This window comes from Astatotilapia calliptera, chromosome 9, assembly GCF_900246225.1.
Source record: "Astatotilapia calliptera chromosome 9, fAstCal1.2, whole genome shotgun sequence".
Taxonomy (NCBI): Eukaryota; Metazoa; Chordata; class Actinopteri; order Cichliformes; family Cichlidae; genus Astatotilapia; species Astatotilapia calliptera.
In genome coordinates this window covers 14,900,257-14,923,848 of record NC_039310.1, presented here as the reverse complement: position 1 = coordinate 14,923,848, position 23,592 = coordinate 14,900,257, and the positions used below count along the sequence as shown (strand labels likewise).

At 40.7% G+C, this 23,592-nt stretch overlaps 1 protein-coding gene across 1 annotated transcript; it reads left to right on the top strand.

Annotated features, from left to right (window-relative positions):
- The first annotated feature begins 1,947 nt into the window (after positions 1 to 1,947).
- Positions 1,948 to 22,194, top strand: slc51a (solute carrier family 51 member A). The gene is made up of 8 exons (XM_026179441.1): positions 1,948 to 2,281; positions 5,821 to 5,972; positions 6,054 to 6,127; positions 6,358 to 6,516; positions 8,192 to 8,303; positions 19,827 to 19,973; positions 20,106 to 20,211; positions 21,988 to 22,194. The coding sequence occupies exons 1-8, from the start codon at positions 2,161 to 2,163 to the stop codon at positions 22,131 to 22,133; spliced, it is 1,017 nt and encodes a 338-aa protein (XP_026035226.1). The 5' UTR covers positions 1,948 to 2,160; the 3' UTR covers positions 22,134 to 22,194.
- Positions 22,195 to 23,592: the final 1,398 nt, after the last annotated feature.

The window sequence follows — 23,592 nt, the reverse complement described above, 5'->3', positions numbered from 1 at the left end:
GCCATGTGCTGTCAGAAGTGATTAGAAAGAGTAAACACTCGTTGTGGACTTAGATTCAGAAACCCTGTTGAGCATTGACCTTTGCTATCTCTGTGACACCCAGGCCCTTCACCTCTGGTGATGAGGTTGTTGTTTGCTCATTCTCGTGTCTTTCACGGACACTTTCTCTGTAAAATTGCTTGCTGCGCTTGTCCGCAAATCAAAGCGTTGGCACACGAAGACAGAAGAGTGTGTGTCTATTTCACGGGTCAGTTTAAGCAGCTACTGGAGCAAAATGTAGTAAAAAAGAAAAAAACGTAAACAAAATCCAAACAGTTCAAAAAAGAGGAAAAGAAAGAATTTCAACACAATAAAAACAGAAGAACTTTTGGTTTTCGCCCGTTTTCTACTCTCATCTGTAATGTGAGTGTAAAGTCTGAGTCACTTTTCCAGGGAAAGAAAACAGTATTTGCTTGTAAAAGAGGGGGGGGAAAGTATGAAAAGCAAAGGCAGCCACAGTTTCACTAAAGACCACTGTGTGGCTTATCCATTCATGGGAAAGGCATTAAACAGTGATGGTGTTGACTGGATGGTGACATCAGGCTCTACAAACAAAGCCAGCCAGCAGGAAATTAGATGCAACCAATTGACAGTTTTATTTGAAATTTATCAGCTAAATTTAAGGTTGAACCCAAATGAACTTTAACCTAAATTTCTGGCTTCTAGATGCGAAATTGCTCAAATCAGTGATTTTTCGCCTATTTTGTGAATCACTGGCTGTAACAAGATTGCAGGTGTGAAGAGAAATCTGTTCAAACCTGTAAAACTGTGTCAGGGTTGAAGGCTGTAGAGTGTTGACGTTTTCGATCAATTACCCAAATGTGGGCTAGTCAGGGCAAATCAGTTCTAAAGAGTCAGTCTGTAGCAAACAAGGTGAGCCTTGAGAGCCAAGAGAGTTGCACAGGCTTGGTTAAAATGACTCAGTGTTAACTCATTCACTGCCAGCCATTGGCAGTGAATGAGTTAAACCCATTAACTCATTCACTGCCATTGACGTCTATAGCCGTCAATGGCAGTGAATGAGTTAATATGAGGTCAGAAAATGATGTGTTATATCATCCTTTTTTTGTACAGTGAAAGATGTGTACTTGTGTAAATCATCTGATGTGAGATGTGTCCCTGTTTTTGTGCCCCTCAGCCATCTCTGTTAATCATTCCTGTGACGGGTCTGTACATGAAACTCAAGGATAAAGGGGTTTAGTCTTGGTGTAAACAAAAAGAAAGGATCCAACCTCGCGAAAAGACAAGGTTTACCTGAACCAAAAAACAAACAAACCAGATATCCAGTGAGGCGTCCTATCATTGTAGTTGTATTTGGTGCTGTTCAGATGCTGTAAACCCACCTGGGTGGTCTCAAATATTTAACAGCCTTTTGAGTGCTGCTCAAAAGTATTGCAAAAAAAGTGAAAGCAGAAAGATGTGTGTGCTTTGTAGGCGCCTCAGTCCAAAGAAATCCCAAAGAAATCCACCACCGACACCACATACACATGCAGCCCTGATGTTGTCAAACTGCCCCTCCTCCTCCGTCCTAAACTCCACTGCCTTGGTACTGTTTTGTAGTAAATTATAAAAGATGTTCCCACTTAGCTCAAATCCTCATCTGTGAAGAGTTGACAGTAACAGTGAAGTGAGTATAGCTAACCCTCTATCAGATTCCACCTTATATATGTGAGTGTGTCATAATGAACAGGAGAGGAGAACGGCTGCTTTTGCGTTCAACGACGCAGGACAAGTTTAAAGTGAGCAGCATTTACAAAAGGGGTCACAAACTACCACTATCCAAATCAGAATATGTTAACCAGATTGCCACCTGATTCTAACGAGTGGCACAAACAGGAATCACATATCAGCTCAGTGTTATCTAAACGGTGAGCAAATCAATATTGCACCAATTCAAAGGAAGCAAGAGTCTCTTAATGAGGGACTACTTTAAAGTCATCCTTTGTGCGTAAGTTCCCCGTCAGATGCAGACAGCTCACCCTTGTCGGTTATTCAAAGGAGGCGGGGTCCAGTTGCACTGACTGAGTGTTGCAGGGTATCTGAGAAGCAGATATGCCCTTTTAAAAAGTTTGAGGAGACTCTCAGGAGAAGCCACTTCGGACTTTTACGCATCGAGCGTCCATGGATGGAAAGGGGACCGAGAAGGCACCGACAGGAGCCAACATGAGCAATAGATCCTTCCCTATCTCTGACCCGATATGTCAAACGGAGGACGCTCCTTTCGCCATGGATGTCATCCGCAGTGAGTAAAGCGGGTTCCGCACGGCAGATTTGCCCGTTTTCACGGTTCCCCCCCAAGAGCTCCCTACGAGCAGCAAGAGTAGATCCACGGGAATTTTAATTGGTGGGAGGGTTTTTGTGCACCACTGGGTCGCAGTGCCCTGGCAACGGTGGCGGAGCAGAGAAACTAAACTGCTGGTTGTACTTCATTAGGACTTAATGGGATTCCTGGAAGTCTTTGAACCACACTGGGGAACGAAAGACTGAAGTTGTGCTATGTTGCTGCCCCTTTGCAGCACGATGGTCACTACTTTGAAGTGAGGATTTTTCAGACATATGAAATAAAACAAAATATAATATAATATAATATAATATAATATAATATAATATAATATAATATAATATAATATAATATAATATAATATAATATAATATAATATAATATAATATATAGATTTGGCGAGAATTACATATTAATACTGTGTTGGAATACACAGACGATAACATATACGTGTTTTATGGTATCTTGCTCGTGCCCCCCTCCCAGCAAACTATTTAAGCTCAGTTTGACGCTGTCTCAGAGCCAGGCGTGTGCCAACATCTGCTCGGTTTTTTCCCTACCACTGAAGTGTACAGCAAGATCTTTTAGTTCAGTTACAGACTCCCCCTCATTCGCTTTACATTACTGTAACCCATCTGCGAACAATTAGACAAACCGCACAGCAAAGGTAAACTGTATTCCCCCTAAAACTTTCTACAGATGTGGAGTTAATATTGTTATTGTAATAACAATATCCCAATAATAAGAGCGTGAAAGTGTGAGCCATGTTTACACTTTCAGTTTTATTCTGTGGATGGCTTCCATTTGGCCCGAGGGCGTTTTTTTTCTTTTCTTTTCTTTTTCTTGATTTTTAAAAAAAAAATTTCTTTTTTGAAAAACGTGTTTATTATTTTAATGTGTTTAATGTCTGTTTTGGATCATGCGCACTGCTACACATGATCAGCAACGAGACACACTAAAATAAACAATATTTTGCCCAAATTTCTGACTTTAACTAAATATTTACGTGTAAATCTTCTTTGTGGTTTGCTTACATAAGAACAGTGTTAACTATTACATTTAATGGGATCTAGTTACATTTAAATTTACCTGATATATATTCAGTTTATACTAAGCGCATTTTCCTTAATTATTTTTATGAATTAACCTTCGATTCTACGCTAAATTATTGCTGCATCCTTTTTGTTGAAACTTCAAATTTTTATTTTTTGTAGCGCTGAGATAAATGTCCTTCAGACTGCATGTCTCAGTCAGCAAATGTGCTACAAAGATGTGTAATATTACGTTAGAAAATGAAACCAGATGATTGGCCAGTGGGTAATGTTGTTGTTGTTGTTGTTGTTGTTGTTGTTGTTGTTGTTGTTGTTGTTGTTGTTGTTTAAATTAATTCTCAAAAATCAGCCCCAAAAATCAAGGATTGATTATCCACTGCAGGAGAGCGTAAAACCGTGTGGCCTCGTCACCACTTTGCTGAATTACCCAGACGGTGCCACATGCATATCTGGCTCATCGTATGGTAGCTTGAGTGGTCAAAGAGAACACTTAAAATACCGCTAGAATTTGTGATTTATAGGCTCCAGATTTCAGTCACTGTCTGCCTCATCGCAAACAAATAAACGAACGAATGTCTCTTGTCTATCCTGTGCGCTCAAAACCATGAACAGAGAAGAAATGACACATATTACGAGAATCGTCTTAATTATATCAGCATGCCGGAACTTTTACTCAGCCCTTCCTCCCATTCTTGTTCAGACACAAACCGGATTGCAGATTTCTTATCACACACTGTTCTTTCTGTGAAAAAACAGTTTGAACAATTCAGCCGTAATTACACTTTCTAGCTGCTGGTTTCCAGCTGCTGTGGATGTTTCTGCAACTTACACTTTGCCCCGCATTGCTACTTTCCACTGTGCGTAATCCTGCCCACATGCATGGCACCTTGTTTCAGAATCATTAACCAACTTACAAGAAGCTTGCCTACTGCTGTTTCATTTTACGTCTGTGATGGCACTTATGTTTATTGACTACAAAGTAAGTTCTGCTAGCACAAAGATGAATATCAACAGCCTAACAGTGGGCAAAGCCACAGGAGCTTGGTTTGGTCTGGCAGTATTTGGCTTTAGTTTATTTGAATGGTTGTTGAATCATTTTAACAGAAGCCCACAAATATATTAACCTAGTAATACACTCCCCCATTAAACCCCCCATTGCCAGGATTTAACTAAGCAAACAGATAAGAGCCTTCCACTGGACAGTTACTGCAGCAATGATTCACCTCACAACAGCTGAATTCAGCACTGAGTTCTCATTTCTTCAACATCTGTGTCAGTAGGCATATCCTGTGGTCGCGGTAAAAGATGTTTATCATTTTCAGAAGAGTCAAAATGTTGGCCTGTGTCAAGCAAAGAAAACGCCCAAGATTGCTGAAACTACTAAAACTGGGTTAACTCTCTGACACACTATTAAAACTAGGAAAAATAGCGGTGACCAAACATCTAGAAATCAACTGTAGAGCTCACATTTGAGCTCACATTTATGAAAATGAGAGCATTTCAATATACAATATGAAGAAAACTCAACAAACTGGGATTAAACAGCTGTGAGCCTTAAGAAAAGTACTTATCAGTGAGGCTTGAAAAAAAAAGCCTTACTGAGCATAAAGGTTGGCATCTGGAGTGATGTGAGAAGATCATGTAGTCTGATAAAGATTAAAGTGATGGGAGCATCAGTGTCAGAGGAGAGCTGATGAAGCAATACTCAGCTGTCATGCCTGGTGTCTACCGAACAAGCCTGAGCAGTGCAGTGGGTGATGCTGTGATCTGGGGCTGCGTCAGCTGGTCGGGTCTTGGTTCATCGGTGTAATAAGGCCAAAAAACTGAGCTCAGTTGACAATATGAATATACTGAATCAAACAGGCACAGGCATATTTAGATTCAGACAAAGCCAGAGTTCACTGGGCTCAAATTGTGCAAGAGTGATTCAGGGAACATGAAATATCACGTTTCTCTTCGGCCCACTGAGAACCTTCGGGACATCCTGGAGGAGACTTTGGGCAGCAGTCACACTTGACTGATCTCTTTGACATCAGAGGGCTCTTGTGGTTTACAGGATCAAACCTAATTGGACTTTTTCCTCTAAACAGCATGCGAGCACTTAGCTTCTCATGTTGCCATATCAGGGTAACACTTTGCTGGCTCTGCACTTTGACATAACATTTTCAGCTGCAGGTAGTATTTTGAGCAAATGGTAAAAATATATCAGCAACAATACCCATGAGGAGAATCAAGTTTACATTTTATTCGCCACATGCAGTGACAGGTTGCCCTGCAGTGGAACGAACCCGTCCCCCGACCTTACGCACACAACACAGACATCACACGGGGATATAAGTGAGTGCTTATCAGTGTGTGCGTGTCCATAGTTCAGCTGACGAAGATCACATCGACCATCTCAGATTTAATGAAAGCAAATTTATTTTCCTTTTCCTTTGTTAATTTCAGGGTTTGGTGTCTTTGACTACATCCTGTATGGCATCTTGACCTTCATGGCAACAGTTTCTTTGCTGGTCTTCTTAGAGGAATGTATCTACATCTATAGGAAAGTACCTGCCAATAAGAAGAGTCTCATCATCTGGGTGAATGGAGCAGCACCGGTGAGAACAGTTTGCAGAAAAGAAACAGATGACACAAACGTATACCTGGATCTTTAATTGACGCTTGTCTCATTTTTTCAGGCGATTGGCACCATGTCATGTCTGGGGATGTGGTTCCCCAGAGCTACCCTGTTTACTGATATGTTCTCTGGCTGGTGGGTTTTTATTTCTTTTCCCCACTCGTCCCTTCTCTTTTACTCACCCTCCGTTTCCCACTGTGCTGTGTGTCTCTCTGACCAGCAGAGTCCTGCTGTGAAAGATAATAGTGAAACCTGAACCTCAGAACCTACAGAAAAACTGAAAACAGGAGTGCTGTTAAGTACTGTGTGACGTGTCATTTACTTTTCTACTACTCTTCCATTTACCTGCCTCTCTTTCACCGTAGTTACTTTGCCATCGTGGTGTTCAAGTTCCTGATCCTGATGGTGGAAGAGTTGGGTGGCGACGAGGCGTTTCTGAAGCGTGCAGGAAAATATAAACTGAAGATCAGCACGGGGCCTTGTTGCTGTTGCTGCTGTTGCCTGCCAGAGGTGGCCATCACACGGTAAATCCACAAGTGACACCGTCACTTTTCTGCTTTAGTTTTCTGTCGTGTAAGCTGAAAGCAAATCTACTTGTTTTTTAAAACGCAAATGACTAACTTCTGGAGAGCACTCAGCAGATGCATATCTTCAGAATAGTCACTAAAGCTGATGATGATGATGATGGACGTCTTCCGATCTTGGTTTTTTGTTATTCTTGGCAAAAGAGCCTTTTTCTTTGGTAGATTTTTTTCCTCCTTGGTAGGTAGGGGCGGAGGGGGCTTTAAGGCTATAAACACCAGATTAAATAAACTAGATTAAACCTCATGGCTAAGTTTGGCTTTTAAAGGAGCATGTCAACATCCGCAAAAGTTCTCTGAAAGCAGTCAGAGAGATCTGAAAGCAATTTTGCCAGTGCAATCAAGCATGAGCTCTCGTGTTTGCTTGTAGTCCAGGCTTATTTTATTGAAGTTTTACGTATAAGGAAGAATAGCCTTGAAATGGCGCATTCACCTGCGCCGTAGTTTCTATTTATTTACTGTCCACATTTAATAGTTCCAGCGAAGGGTGGTCAGTTTCCAAATATGTTTCCACCGATGCTTTGATATTGGGCAATTGCTCGAAAACAGGCAGATGGCAACAACCTGGAATGCTAATGAAGCACAGACCATGGCGGGTGGCTTTGAAGTAGTTTGCACCCCCGTTCAAACATTACACAAACACAGAGCCTCTTTGCATAGAGCATTGAATTCACACTAGAGCTTCAGTCTGGTTCTCAGAATCCAGGTTGCACTACTGGTCATTCAACTTGTTCGGGGTGGGGCAGCATTTACAGAACAGACATATCACCCCCCTGTTTTGCAGAAAAAAGCCAAGTGGCACCATGTGTTGCAATGGACTTTCTGATCTGGCCATTTTAATCAGATACAGGAGTCGCACACTGGTTTGTCTGTCTGTCTGCAGAATGCATTATCTGAACAGAGCTGACCTGGCGTCCCAGTTCAGTTTCATCCCTTAGAGAAGTGCCGATCTATGAACGCATTACTTTTGAAGCCTAAAGATGATGACCAGACAGAACAGCCGCTGCAATTAAAGTTCACAGTTAATGGCGATAGAAATGTTCGCTCCCAGTTCTGCTAATATGAACTTGATTGTAGTTTCAGTGTATAGAAAGGATAGATTCCAGGCCAAAGATCAAAAAGACCAAGGGGTCTAAACAAATAAGAAAAAGGGTGAACATGCCACATATTTGGCCACACAAGCATTATCTTCTTCCCACGTAGTTTCTTGGAATGAGGCCACACTGTTGCCAGGCAGTGACAGGCAAATGTGCAAAGTTAACAAAAAATCCTTTTAAAGCCTTCATTCTGCATTGCAAGATGATGACAATCAAGCCAGGGCATGCTCAGCTACTTATACTGTGCCCCGTTTTTATGTTTAAAAAACCCCCACTAATGCACCTCAGAAGCACAATGTTGTTTTGGTTGCGTAACCGCAGTCAAATCTTGACATGCCAGCAGCACACAGAGATGTGTCCAGATCCACTCTTTATTGCTCCAGACATCCTGAAGTAATGTTCGAGGGCAGGTACAGTGGAACTGCACAATGAACTTTTTGTGTTTTTTACTGTAAATCAGAGGTTAGATTATTCCGGGTCATCAGCAGATAATGAAATGGTTTCCTCTGTTTCGTCTCCAGACGCTCTCTCTTCCTGCTCAAACTTGGCTCCATCCAGTTTGCCGTCCTGAAGACTGCCTTCACCATCTTTTCCATTGTTCTCTACACCAACGACAACTACCATGTGAAGGATGTGAGTTGAAAGCACAGAAATGTAAACAACTATCTCTCCAAATACAAACCCAATTCTGAAACAGTTGGGGTGCTGTGTAAAGATTTTAAAATCTCACAAACAAATTTAATATTCACAATAGAATATTTTTAAAAGACATCAAATTTCTTAACCGTACCATTTTAGAAAAAAAAAATCATCTCATTTTGAATGTGGTGGCAGCAACACGTCTCCAACAATTTGGGACAGAGGCAACAAAAGGCTGGAAAATTCAAGTGTTTTTTTTTTTTGGGGGGGGGGGGGGGGGGGGAATATAGACGCCACATTCTCTGGACTAAAGAGGAGAGGAACCATCCAGCTTGTTATCAGTGTTCAGTTCAAATTCCTTCATCTCTGATAGGATGGGGTTACATTAGTGCCTGTAGAATTGGCAACTTGCACATCTGGTAAGGCGCCAGCAGTGCTGAAAAACATATAAAGGTTTTTAAGACACATATACTCTCATCCAGATGTATTTTTCAGGGAAGGCTTTGAATATTTCAGCAAGATACTGCATACTGCAGCTATTACAACAGATGGCTTTATAATAAAAAAGTCCAGGTGTTGAACTGGCCTGTCTGCAGGCCCAAACCTTTCACTAACGGAAAACATCTGGCACATGTTGGGGGAAAACTCTGTAAAAGACCCAGGAGAAATAAAGACACAATGAGACAAAGTTACTTTCTTTATCAAACGTGTACACGGGTGAGCTGCTAAGAACAACTCACACCATGCACAGTGGCTTGGTAATTTTTATAGGAAAGACAGTGAGAACAGGATAAGAAAATACAAAACAAATAAAATAAACAACTCCATATGTGGCGCTAGTCTCGTCAGCAGAGAGCTGGGAGAAGGCTGTGAGAGATAAAACAATCTAAAACAATATGTCCCAAAACAGTATGTCTTTGCTGAGAAAGTCTAAAAGGATAATTCTAAACTAATCTAACCATAGACAAAAGGGCATCTTTGTACATTTAAAAGAAGGTAAAGAAACATAGAAACATTTTTCCTGTAACATTCCCTCCTGTTTTAACTTATTTTAAACGTATACAACAATTGTCTGTGAAGGTTATTTATTAAGTATCTTAAGCAATTTTTAAATTTTCAAAATGTCAGCATAGCAGAAATGGAAGTCATTTGGTCTAAAGAATAAAACAAAAGAAAATAATACAAAGAAAAACATAGTAAATGAAAGTCATAGTAAATGAAATAACAAGTGGAATAAACAAGAAAAAATAATAAAACTAAAACTACAAAAAATAAAGGATAAAAACCTTATATTTTAAAACGAAAACTTACAAAAAATAAAAGGGTGAAAAGTAAAATGAAAACTTTATATTTAAAAATGATGAAAACCTAATATGTAAAATGAAAACTTCAAAAAATACAAGGATGAAAACCTTATATTTAAAATGATGCAAACCTTAAATTGAAAACTTTATATGTAAAATAATGAAAACTTCATAATGAAAACATCAAAAAAATAAAGGATGAGAACTTCAAAAAATAAAAGCATGAAAACGTTATATTTAAAATGAAAAACTTATGTTTAAAACTCAAGACTTCAAAAAAAATAAAAGCATGAAAACTTGCATAACCTACTAATGTTTTAATCAGTGCATGATCACTTGACAAGTCATTTTTAATCACCACATCATTTATTAGCAGCTAGTACAAGTTCTCCTCTAACAGAATTGCAACGGGATGTTGTTCTTCTTCAGGCACGGCAATATAAGCAGTCATTGTAGTTGTTATCATCTTTGAAATCATTACTCTTAGACATGGCGGTGTAGCTGCTCCAGATGTGTGGTCAGTGACATATTTTTGCAGAGCGGTCAAATTCTGCAAAGCTTCATAAATGTCTCCTCCAGTTTCGTATCCATCAGGGATAAAAGTGCAACATGTTTCCCCGATCAGCTTGCAAACTCCTCCTTGTGATGCTGTTAGCAGGTCTAGTGTCAGTCTGTTCTGCAGCACCATCGTTCTGATGGCCTGCTGTTCTCCTGCTAAGGCGGTTCCCAGGGTCTTAGTCAAGTTGATGTGTCGTAGCAGAGCATATCGGTTGATTTCCACATGATCCCGCACCTCGGCAACTCCAAGCTCTGTAAGAATTTCACTCCTCCTCCCCAGATGCGAAACTCTCCCGGCACTCCAGTGTCCACAGTAATGCCGAAAGAATTGGGTGAGGTGAAGTCCACTTCACGTCTCTGTCGGCGGCTTGGGTGATGTGCAACACGTTGCATGAAGAAAACGTGATCTGATAATTCCACCAGGGCGCACAGACCTCCCCAACCTTCAGGGAGTGACAGATAAGCCTTGTTGCCACATAGGAAGTACCAGTCAGCCAAAACTCTGGTTCCTCTACTGCTGGGTGCCGTCCGTGCACATCCTGTCTGGTACTGAGTCTTTGTTTGTAGTGGCATTCGGTAGCTGTAGTTTGAGCGACAGTTGAGGCTCATCAGCGTCGTGTTACTGGCACAGGTTTCGTTGAGTGAACAGTCCATACACTTCCTCTCGTTCCTCGGTGGGCAGAAAGTGTATATGTATTTGCATAGCAGTCAGTTTTATTATTCAAGTAAGCTGTAGTGTTCATAAACTGCCACCAAAAGTTAGTGGCGTAGCCATGGGGAAACTTGGTGTACTTTCCTTTGTCATACAGTGTCTGCCTTTTCTTCATATAGCGTGACTTATTGTCCCTCACGGAAGCAAAGATGAGGAGCCCGGCCATGGTCAGGGCCACTGCAGTTATTAAGAGCCACCACCTCATGACGACGGGACACACCCTCCTGTCGCGAGTAGACCCCCCGGCCAGGAAAGCTGACCCCTCCACCGGGCGAGATCACAACAAGTGGGCAAGCCTGCTGTCAGCTGTGTTTAGATGGCTTCACTTACTGGCTCTGATGGATGCAAGATGGTCGTTCCGCTATTTTGCAAGCTCCAGTTTTTCCTTTGGAGCACTTTGATCAGAACCCAGTCACCGGGCTGTGATCTGCAAGACACTTGATAGACATCATTACATTCTTCGTCATTTACAATCATCTCTTTATTTTCCTACAACTTAGACATACATTTTGCTACTGAAATTGTATCTGCCTTTTTCACTGGGTAGATTTCTGGCCACTTTGAGAATACATCTATAACCACTAGGGTGTATTTTTACCCTTGGCATTCATTTAGCTCAATAAAGTCCATATGGATTGTGTGGTCTCAGGTTTCCCTGAGCATTATATTTTTGACACGTCATGCACGTTCTGACAAATTGTTTTGCTGAGGTTTCAAAATTTACAGTGTAGAATTTACAGTGTAGAAATGAGAGTTGACAATACTGGTCAGTCCCCCCGTTGACAAATGCGTACAGCCATGAGTCACTAATGCCGCCATTTTGTGGAGGAATTTTGGCAACACTGGCTTGCCATAACACATCATTAAGTCGTTTGTCAGAACTGCACCGTGTTTTAGCCATTTTGCCTGCTCTGCTGTGCTTGCTGCTTTTGTTCATTTTTCAACACATCCAGTGGAATCTGATGTGTGTTTACTGCCATCAATGTGATGTTTGTCTTTTGTGCCGCCTATTTTGCTGCTCTGTCAGCAAAATTGTTGCCTGTAGTAATGAAAGAGTCAGTAGGCTTTGTAAGAGGTTGGCATGCTGAACCGGTTTTCCAGTTGGTGTAATCATTCCTCTGTTATGCCAAATTTTTTGCAAAATATTGTACAGCAGAGAAAACATACTGGCTGTCTGTATGTATATTTATTAGTTTGTCTTTGTGTATTTCACTTTCGCGTATCACAGCTATCAGCTCAGCGCTCTGTGCAGAACATGAAGAAGAGAGTGGTTTTGCTTCTATTATTTTACTATCTGTGGTTACTGCGTAACCTACACAATTTCGGCCTGTGCTGTAAGGTCAAATGCTGTTCTCCTAGCTTCCACACTTGCTGATCATAAGGTGGATCTGGGCCTGGAGTTTGTTTAAATCTCAGAATGTTGTGATACTCGGTCGGTTTCTGGAAAGTGGATGTGGCGGGTGTCATTTAGCATGCACTCAGGTTTAATACCAGAAAAGAATGGCATGACTGCTATCTTAAGTTTTGTCAGAGCGTCTCTACCTAGCAAATTTACTGGACACGACGGGTCATATGCATTTAATAAAGCACCTGCGGCCACTTGCTGTGTGTACTAGTTCTAAAAGGGCAGTTAATTGTTGTACAGTTGTGTGGCCTGAAGCTGACTTTACAACTAATTTGTCCTCTACTCCTACAATCTCGTGGGAAGTGACCTTCCTCTCCACGGTTCTAGCAGGCGTTGTCTCTATGTTATCTGCTGTTTCTGCGTGGCTGTCTGCAGCCTTGGTGTTTATGACTTTGCTCGCCTCTCTGTTCCTGATAGCCACCTGCGGATTAGTGTTTTAGTCTATTGTCAACAGTCAGCCTTATTTTGAAGTTACAGAAAGCTTCTTCTTTTTTGTTTGCCTTGGTTTGGGAGAATAGATGCAACTCTACATTTTCACTTAAGGCAGTTTTAAATAATTTCTAGTTTTTCAAACAATTCATGGATCTCACACATTTCAAACTTTCAAGTTAGGGTTGTTTCCCATTTATACATATATATATATATGTATATATATATATTTAACTTTGCATAGCTCACAGCTCTAAACCTAGGCATTTTTCAATCATATGCCTAATCACTATGTGTCACTGTGACTCTCAAGTATTGACACAAGTTCGTTTAAATTCGTTTCCAAAACCAACAAAATAATCAAACAAAAACAAGAAACATAAACGTGTCAGGACACAAAAGAAAAAGAAAAATGCTGCCACCCGAACAAGGCAGAAGTCTGCATATGTTGGCTTTTAATAGCATGCAGCTTGTAACATGGTAGACTAATGTGCCTGTGTTAATTCAGCTCCATATTATTGTGTGAAGTTGCACTGGGTTGGGAGTGGTTTTGTGGTTGTCACATTTTTGGTGAGCCAATGGCTGGAATGGGGTTGGACTAATTAGAGGCAGGTGTACTTGATTGCACTGATACACCGGTCTACATATAGCCCACACTACAAACACTGCTGTGTTGTTTTGTCTCTCTGTGCAGTCCAGGGCCTATTATATGCCACAGCCTAAAGGCAGCAGAGTTCCAGAGGCTTGAGTGACCACTGACTATATGCTTGCAGGGTGGTGGGTCTCCAAGGACAACTTCTAACCCTGTTAAAGGCAACATGTGGAGTGTAACTTGGCCGTGTGGCCTAGCTGGCTCTGGCCTTGGGACTGTGTGTTTTTATACAATTCATAAGTGGGACACTGGACTGTTTTATCTTTTATCTCTTGATATATTTTTCGTCAATAAATTATCTTTTAGAATTTTATTGACTGACATCTTTTTCCCACGACTGAGACGGTTGGTCAGACCTAGAGTCTTTCTTTGGGTGTGTTACAGCAGCTTCTGCTCTAAAAGAAACAAAAAAGAAAAAGAAAAGAAAATGTGGAACATGTTCATCAGCTTAGCAGTGTCTACATATTTAATTCAGCTTCTCAATCCTGTAGTTTTAGCTGTTGTCTACAGGGTTTTGCTTATTGGTTGTTATTATAGGTGTGCTCTATCTCAGCAATGTGTCATTCTAGGATGATAAGTTTCAAGCTGGTCAAGTGCCTCTATGCACTTCATTAGTTTAGTTATTCTCTGTATTGTCTTCATCTCACATGTCATTACACTGAGTTTCAGCAAACCTTAAGCTTGATGCAGACTACTGCTTAACAATTATCCACCTCACATCATAACCGATTAAGGTGCCTCTTCATATTAATATTATGTCATTGTTAATATTATCCTCTTTGTCTTATATAACAGCAATAGCATATTATAATATTTTATCAGTGTGTACCACTATACTACTCCTGAGCCAATTTGTTAGTTAGGATCATCTTATTCAGCAAACAGATAATTTAGAATTCATCCAATCTGCGGTCACATTTGTTCTCTCTGTTGCATGGCGGACCAGGCAGTTCTATTATAATATATTATTTATATTTTATTTTGTATCCATCAAGGGCTTCAGATGACCTGCAGAATCATCCTTTTCCCAAGGTGGAGACAGTTACCTTTTCACACACTGTCCTTGGCTGAACAGTGACACAGCCTTAATATACCTTATGTATTTTAGTAAAATATTTTCGTGTGAATTATTTGCTTTATATTCATTTTATACATGCTGGGCATGGTCATCATGCCAACTGTGTTTCATTGTTAATATCACTTTACAGGTTGTTATCCTTGCTATTATTAATTTCAAATACTCTAAAGATAATTTCTACTGTAACTTTCCCTTTGTTCATCTTTATTTCGTACTTTTTATATTTATATCTACTCAGTGGGGTCTGTTTTCAACCCTTTTAAACTACTACAAAACTACTGTGATCTCTAGTTTTCACTTAATAAGGGATTATTAAGTTCTTCCTGATATGGGTGTTGCTGCAGATGCGGCTGCAGGAGTGAGTGATGGTTTACTAAAAAGATTGTGGGAACTGCACAGTGTCTTGTCTTCTGGTTTTACTAAACTGGCAGTTGAGTTCTGTTCTTCTGACTGTTTATATTTTGTTTTCTTAAATCTCTCAGTTTACAGACACTGTTTTTGTCCGGCGTCTGGACTTTTCTTTTCTCACCACTGCTCGTCAGCAGGAATGAGTTTTAATTTCACTTGCGTGATTACCCATCTTATTTATGTATTTACTTATTTTTGTTTAAGTAATATATACACGATACAGCTGCTATCACCTTCGCTGGTATTAGAGACGAGAGTGGTTGCTCACACGCCCTTCTACTTTCAGACTATTTCCAAAAGCGGTGTGAACTTTACGAGACGGAACTCGACCGTTCTCTCAACTCACCAGCACGTCAGTGAACAGCAGTAAAAGAAAAACACAGTAGGAGCAGCTCAGTCTCTTATTGGACCGTGAAAATTCAGCTTGCTCCGTTAATTAAAACAATACACACACACATTCACATTCACACCTATTCGCGCGATCGGAACCCTTATCATAAGGGGAGCTGCCAGTCTTTCTGTAGACGAGCTACTTATTCCCTAGACCCTGTCTAGACCCAGCTGGGGGAGCTACCCAGAGCTCCAAACCTAACCCACAGAAGTGGGGAGCTTCCAGTCGACGAGCTCCAAGCTACCAGCCGACGAGCTACTTTAAACCCACAGAGGTGGGGAGCTTCCAGTCGCGACGAGCTACTTTCGCTATTTTAAATTCCCTGAATTTAAAATACGCTTTTACGCAAGATTGTGTCAGTGTGTCTGTATCTACCTGGTCGGTGTCGCCGGGTCTGGTCCACCTCGATCGGGCCCCACCACCGTGGGTCGCTTTCTAAGAACGTTGGCCAAGACTCGAATTTAACGCCCTTGGTCTTTGACCACACACCTAGTGTGTGGGCTGTCGACAGACGAACAACGTGGACTGGTCACGGAGATGGGACACGATGGAGGCGATCCGGCTCGAAGGACCAAGAAATGTTGGGGGAAAACTCTGTAAAAGACCCAGGAGAAATAAAGACACAATGAGACAAAGTTACTTTCTTTATCAAACGTGTACACGGGTGAGCTGCTAAGAACAACTCACACCATGCACAGTGGCTTGGTAATTTTTATAGGAAAGACAGTGAGAACAGGATAAGAAAATACAAAACAAATAAAATAAACAACTCCATATGTGGCGCTAGTCTCGTCAGCAGAGAGCTGGGAGAAGGCTGTGAGAGATAAAACAATCTAAAACAATATGTCCCAAAACAGTATGTCTTTGCTGAGAAAGTCTAAAAAGATAATTCTAAACTAATCTAACCATAGGCAAAGGGCATCTTTGTACATTTAAAAGAAGGTAAAGAAACATAGAAACATTTTTCCTGTAACAGCACATCATGAAATAGAAAATAGGAAAGAAGGACTGTTGGGCAACTAGAATCCTATATGGTGTAGAGCAGGGCTGCGTTAACGGTTCATTAAAATTTGGCTTCTGAAACAGAAATAGAAGCAATCAAATTATTACCCCATCAGGGACATAATTCAAAGACACCATTAAAAAAATTATGCATCAGATTTCCCACAAATTTTAAAGCAACAACTTAATATGGTACTCCGTTGTCTGAATGGCCCCCACGAGTTTGTATACATGCCTGAACATCTAGTTTAGATTTTTGGATTTTTGTTTTAATTGGGGCATGCTCCTAATGAGATGAAAGATGGTGCTCTGGAGAATCTACTTCCTAAATCTGGACCAGAGTATCACTGAGCTCCTGCACAGCTTCAGCTGGGACCTGGAGGCGTCGTTTAGACCGAAACATAATGTACTATTGCTACATAAGGCCAGGCATTGTCGTACACCAGGAGGAATCCAGGACCCACTGCACCAGCTTAGGGTCTGACAGTGGGTCCAAGGATTTCACTCCGATAATGGACGTTAGGGGGCCGTTGTCTAACCTGTAGAGATCTGTGCGTCCCTCCATGGATATGCTTTTGCAGACCATCACTGACCCACTGCCAAACCGATCATGCTGAACGATGTTACAGGCACCATAACGTTCTCCATAACTTCTCCAAACTCTTTCACATCTGTCACATGTGCTCAGGGTAACCCTGCTCTCATCTGTGAAAAGCACAGGGCAACAGAGATGGACCTGCCAATTCTCTTATTCTATTGCAAACTCAATCAGGCTCAATGGCGCTGGGCAGTGAGCACAGGGCCCAAAGGACATCCTGTCCACGGGCCACCCTCATGAAGTCTGCTACTGATTTTTTGGTCATAGACAATTACGACAATGGCCTGACGGAGGTCATCTTGTAGGGCTCTGGCAGTGCTCATCTTGCTCCTCTTTGCAGAAAGGAGCACATACCAGTCCTGCTGATGGGTTAAGGACTTTCTTTGACCCTGCAAAATTACTTAAGGAGAGATGTACATGTAAATTCCAGGAGCACGCTGTTGAAACATAGCAAACCTTCTGCTACATGCTGATGTGCTCTCCTGGAGGACTTGGACTACCTGTGCAACCTATGCAGTGTCCAGGTATACCCTCATACTGACCCTAGCCAAATGCAAAATCTAGTGAAAATCTTTCAGTGGTCGCCATCTGTAAAAGCAGTCCTGTCTTGGTGGTTGTCTCATTGTTTCATCTCTTGTGCACCTGCTGTTACTGTCATTTCATGAACACCAAAGCAGCCAAAACTGCTACATAAACGATCAGATCAGTGTCCCAGTATTTTAACTGACTTAATGCTATCCTCTGATTAAAAATAGTTCATTTAATTCTTTTAAGCCGTGTGTAAACTCAAGTTACTCATGTCCATTTATACTCATGCACAGCCCTCAACACGCTCCTGGAAACATTCCTGTGAGATTTTTGCCCATATCCACATGATTCTATCACAGTTAGCATCTGCAGATTTGTTGGCTGCATGTCCATGATATCAATCTACCGTTCCACTGCATCTCAAAGATGCTCTGTTGCATTAAGATCTGGTGATTGTGGAGGGTGTTTGAGGACAGCAAACTCATTGTTGTGTCCAAAAAAGCAGTTTCAGATGATTTGAGCTTTGTGGCATGGTGTGTTATCTTGCTGAAAGCAGCCGTTACAGGATGGGTACACTGGTCATAAAGGGATGGACACAGTCAGCAACAATACTCAGATAGGCTGTGGTGTTTAAACAATACTCAATTTAGTAGAATTTAGTACAAAGAGGCCCAAAGACAGCCATGAAAACATCTCCCACACCATTACACCAGCAGCCTGAACTGGGTGAATCCAGTCTTTCATACCAAATTCTGACCCTACTGTCCAAATCTCAGAGCAGAATTGAGACTTATCAGACCAAAGAGCATATTTCCAATCTTCTATTGTCCAATTTTGGTGAGCCTGTGTGAATTACAAAAGTATCACTTTTGAATTACTGATGCCTTTCTTTCCATTCAAAGCAATTCACTACCAAACCTAGGCATCAACCAGGCATTTTAACCCAGGGAACAGACAAGATATTATTCTTTATAAACCCTAGTGTGAGAAAATCCCAGAAGATCAGCAGTTTCAGATCAGGGCGTCTGGCACCAACAACCATGCCACATTCAAAGTTATGCAAATCGTCTTTTTTCCTCACTCTGATGCTCGAACTTCAGTAGGTCATCTGGTCCATGTCTACATGCCTAGGTGCAATAGCAGTTGAGTTGCTGCGATGTAATTGGCCAATTAAACATTTGTGTTTAGGAACATCCCCATAATTATTATTAGTCCTTATACAATATAATATGTATATTATAGCTCATTATGGCTGTAGCTCAGGTGGCAGAGCAGGTCAGCCACTAATCAGAAGATCGGTGGTTCGATCCCAGGCTGCCTCCTCGCTGCATGCCAAATATCCTTGGGCAAGATACTAACCCCATGTTTGCCTACTGGTGGTGGTCAGAGGGCCCGGTCAGTGCGCCCCAGGGCAGCTGTGGCTACAACGTAGCTTGCCATCACCAGTGTGTGAATGTTTGTGTGAATGGGTGAATGACTGAATGTAGTGTAAAGCGCTTTGGGGTCCTTAGGGACTGAGTAAAGCGCTATACAAATGCAGACCATTTACCATAATATCCTGTACAGACATGTGAAAAATATACAATAACAAATGAAGTAAGAGCGACATTAAAAACAATCACACTAACTAAAAGAATTATTCTCTCGTTCCGTTAAGATGGATTTAAACTCTCCCAACGTAACCAGTTGAACTGGTATTCCTAATAAAGTGCCCAGTGACAGTAAAATGTAATTGAAACTACCCTGAAATCCTGATAAAGCCGTTTTCATTTCTGTATTTTTGTTGTTAGTTTCTATTAAACCCTGATTCTTTTGTCCCCATGATAGAACAGAGAAAACCGATTCATAGTGTGTTAAAACATTTATATTTCTTTTTATTCAATCATCTTCCGGAAGAGAGAGACCCCTGCGCAGCCCAAACGCCAGTTGCAGGATCTCTCACATTAGAATCATAAACTGTGTCTCATATAGGTATTATTATGGTACTTTACACTTCACAGTTTCAATACAACCATTGCTTATATGGCAAAGTTCCTCTTTTCTGTCTGGTTTCCTGTTTTTATTAATATACTGTACAGCTCTACACTTCCTGTTTTCAGTCTGGCTGAGCACTTAGTTTATGAGTCAAAAGTGGTCTTGCTCTACAAACTTTCATTATTAAAGTACATAAAACAATATAATAAGAAAATAAGGATACTAAGGATATATTAATTACATGACATTTCTCATGTCAGCTGACAAAGCTCTGCTTATAGTACTGTTAAACCAATATTATAACTCCAATTTTGTATGAAAAAGATAAATCACCATATTCATATGTTAAAGACAATGGCCAAGCTCTGTTTTGACCATTTTTATATAAAATGTGTGTGTGTGTGTGTGTGTGTGTGTGTGTGTGTGTGTGTGTGTGTGTGTGTGTGTGTGTGTGTGTGTGTGTGTGTTGTTGTTGCAGGCAAGTGCTACAGGAGATGCAATATGGATCAACTGTTTTGTAGGCGTCTTGACAATCACAGGTTTGTGGCCTGTTGGCATCACGTTTATACACCTGAAGAACACCCTGCGAACAATAAAGATCGTCCCGAAATACGCCATGTATCAGGTAAGACACTGATCAAGCACATGTGCACACTTTTTGGATAAAGACTAATAACAGATTTGAAAGACTGTTTTACCAGGATAACACAAGCTGCAACTACAATTAGTCCTTATATGTTTTCATTTGTGTCGTTAGCTGCTCCTGATTCTTACCCAGCTGCAGACAGCTATTATCAACATCTTGGGCATGAATGGCATCATCGCCTGCTCTCCACCTTTCCCCTCATCTATCAGAGGATACAGTGAGTTTACATCCATCTATCCAGTCAGACCAATCATCCACATATTTACAGTTCCATATATATTTGGACACTGACACAAGTTTTATTTTTGTATGTGTTTACTGAAACACATTTCGATCATAGTTAAATAATATACTTGGACATAATGTGTAAACTCCTTTCATTTGCGGGTATCCACATTCAAACTGGAGGTAGGGTTTAGGTATTCCAGCTCCTTAGCATATGCCATCTTCTTTTTAAAGCGACCAAATGTAATTGGACTATTAATTCAAAGGCTATTTATTGGGGCAGGTGTGGGCAATTCTTGAATATGTCATTATCAGTTAAGCAGATAAAAGAACTTGAGTTGATTTAAGGTGTGGTTCTTGCATTTGAAAGATTTTGCTGTGAACAGACAAAATGTGGTCAAAGGAGCTCTCCATGCAGGTGAAATAAGCCATCCTTAAGCTGCAAAAACAGAAGAAAAAAAAACATCTGAGAAATTGCTGCAATATTTGGAGTTGCAAAATGTACATACAGTTTGGTGCATCCTGAGAAAGAAAGAACGCACTGGTGAACTCAACAATGCAAAATGGACCTGGATGTCCAAAGAAGACAACAGTGGTGGATGATCAGAGTCATTTCCATGGTGAAGAGAAATCTCTTCACAACAGCCAACCAAGTGAACAACACTCTCCAGGATGTAGGCGCATCGATATCCAAGTGTACTATAAAGAGAAGACTGCATGAAAGTAAATACAGAGGGTTCACTGCGAGCTGCAAGCCACTCATAAGCCTCAAGAATAGAAAGGCTAGATTTGGGTTTTGCTAAAAAATAAAATAAAATAAAAAAAACATCTCAAAAAGCCAGCACAGTTCTGGAAAAACATTCTTTAGACAGATGAAACCACAATCAACCTCTACCAGAATGATGGCAAGAAAAAAGCAAGGAGAAGCGTAAAACGCCTCATGTCTCTGAATCCAAAGCAAACAATATCTATAACACACGGCGGAGGCAAGTGTGATGGCTTGGTCGTGCATGGCTGCCAGTGGCACTGAGACACTAGTGTTTATTGATGACGTGACACAGGACAGAAGCAGCATAAGTTCTGAAGTGTTCAGAGGCATACTGTCTGCTCAAATCCAGCTCAATGCAGTAAAATTGATTGGGCGGCATTTCAAAATACAGATGGAGAATAACCCAAAACTCGCCAAAGGAACTCAGGAGTTTTATTAAAGCAAATAAGTAGAGTATTCTTGAATGGCCAAGTCAGTCAGCTGATCTTAACTCGGTTGAGCATCCATTTCACTTGTCGAAGACTAAACTTTGGACAGAAAGGCTCACAAACACACAGCAACTGAAAGCCACTGCAGTAAAGGCCTAGTAGAGCATAAAAAGGAGGAAACCCAGCATCTGGTGATGTCCATGAGCTCAAGACTTCAGGCTGTCATTGTCAGCAAAACCATTAAAAATAAACATTTTATTTTCACTTATTTAATTTGTACAATTACTTTAGAGCCCCTGGTATGAAGGTATTGTGTTAAAAAATACTCTAGTTCCTCACATTTTTAGGCAATCTTTTTTTCCCCCACTGAATTAAAGCTGAAATTCTGCACCTCAACTGCATCTGAGTTGTTTCATCTAAAGTCACTGTGGGTAATTTACAGAACCAAAATAAGAGAAAAAAAGCAGTCCCAATCTAACTGTATCATATTTAGCATGCATCAGTATCCTTATTTTTTACCAGTAACCCTGTGACAGCTGAGCTTCGTTGTGCCCTTATTCTGCTTTCGCAGTGATGAGCCAGCAGCTGCTGATCATGGAGATGTTCATCATGACGATGGTGACACGGCTGCTCTATAGACGACAGTACGATCCTTTACCTGAAGAGCAGGATGCCAATGAAAACACCAGGATGACTGACTTAACACAGTCTCCATGAGAACTAAATTGTGTTAATGTGTGTGTGTGTGTGTGTGTGTGTGTGTGTGTGTGTGTGTGTGTGTGTGTGTGTGTGTGTGTGTGTGTGTGTGTGTGTGTGTGTGTTTGATTCATATTTTCTTTCTAGTATTTGATTAAGACATTGCATATATTCAAAATAACAAATATGAATTATATGTAAATGGGTCGTGTAGCTACTCACTAAGGTTACCGGGCTGCGAGTCCGCTACAAAGTGTTGATTGACAGGATACTCAGGTCATGTACAGGCATGTGAAATTAATAAGAACATCCCGTGGAAATGGACTGACTCTCTTTGAAAACCTGCATTTTTTTTTCATACACAGTAAGTGGGACTAAAAAACAAAACAGTTGAAAGAACATTTTGCAGAGTATCTGGTTATCTGGCAACAGAGCAGCAAAATTACTGCAAATAAAAAGAGCATCTTAGAGAGGCAGAGTTTCTCAGAAGTAAAAAATTGGCAGAGGTTCACCAATCTGCAAAAAAATCAAAAATCAGAATGATGTTCCTCAATGTAAAATTGCAAAGACTTTGACTATCTCAGCATCTACGGTGCCTGATGTCATCCAACGATTCAGAGAACCTGGAGAAATCTCCGTGCACAAGTGACAAGACCAAAAATCGATATGGATGCATGCGATATTCAGGTTGTAAAACGACACTGCATTAAAAACAGGTGTCATTCTATCATGGAAATATCTGCACAGGCTCAGGAACACTTCCAGAAATCACTGTCTGTGAATACAGTTCACTGTACTGTACACAAAAACAGGTACAGGCAATAGCTTGAAGAGTTCAAATACAGCTTTACTAAAGACTCCGACATTGGACTTGTTTTGTCCTAGAGCTCTTAGTGCTACATTTGACACCACATTCTCACATTTACGAGGTCATTTTTTGTGTAATAACACTTGTATACACCCTTTCCCCCCCCAGAAGAACCCTTTAGTTTTCCTCCAAAACATAATCTGCATTGAGACACAGAACCACATCTGACTGCCAGAAAACATGTTCTTAATTAAGTGGTATCGGGGGGGTTGTTTTAGGAGATGTTTTATTTTACAAATATGGGATTTCCCCATAATTTACCAGAGATGTTGCTGAAAGAAATATGTAGGCTAATTTGATACCATTTGAGTAATGGCTTGTAAAGTACACAAGTGAAAGAAAGCCTTTGTCTGTGGAGATTTCAATGCATGATTTCCTTACGCTTGCGAAACAGATAAAGGAAAAAAGCTGGAACAGCATCATAAATCCTCACTGATGGATGCTGGTTCTCATCTACTTGAGGTCATTGCAATGGTGCTCAGTTACAAGAAGACAACACTACAGAAAAATAAAGCAAAGCAAATGTTTTAAAAAAATCACCAAAGTTCAGATGAGTGAAGTATCAAGTACTGTGCAAAAGTCTTGAGTTAGCCTCACTAACTCAAGACATGA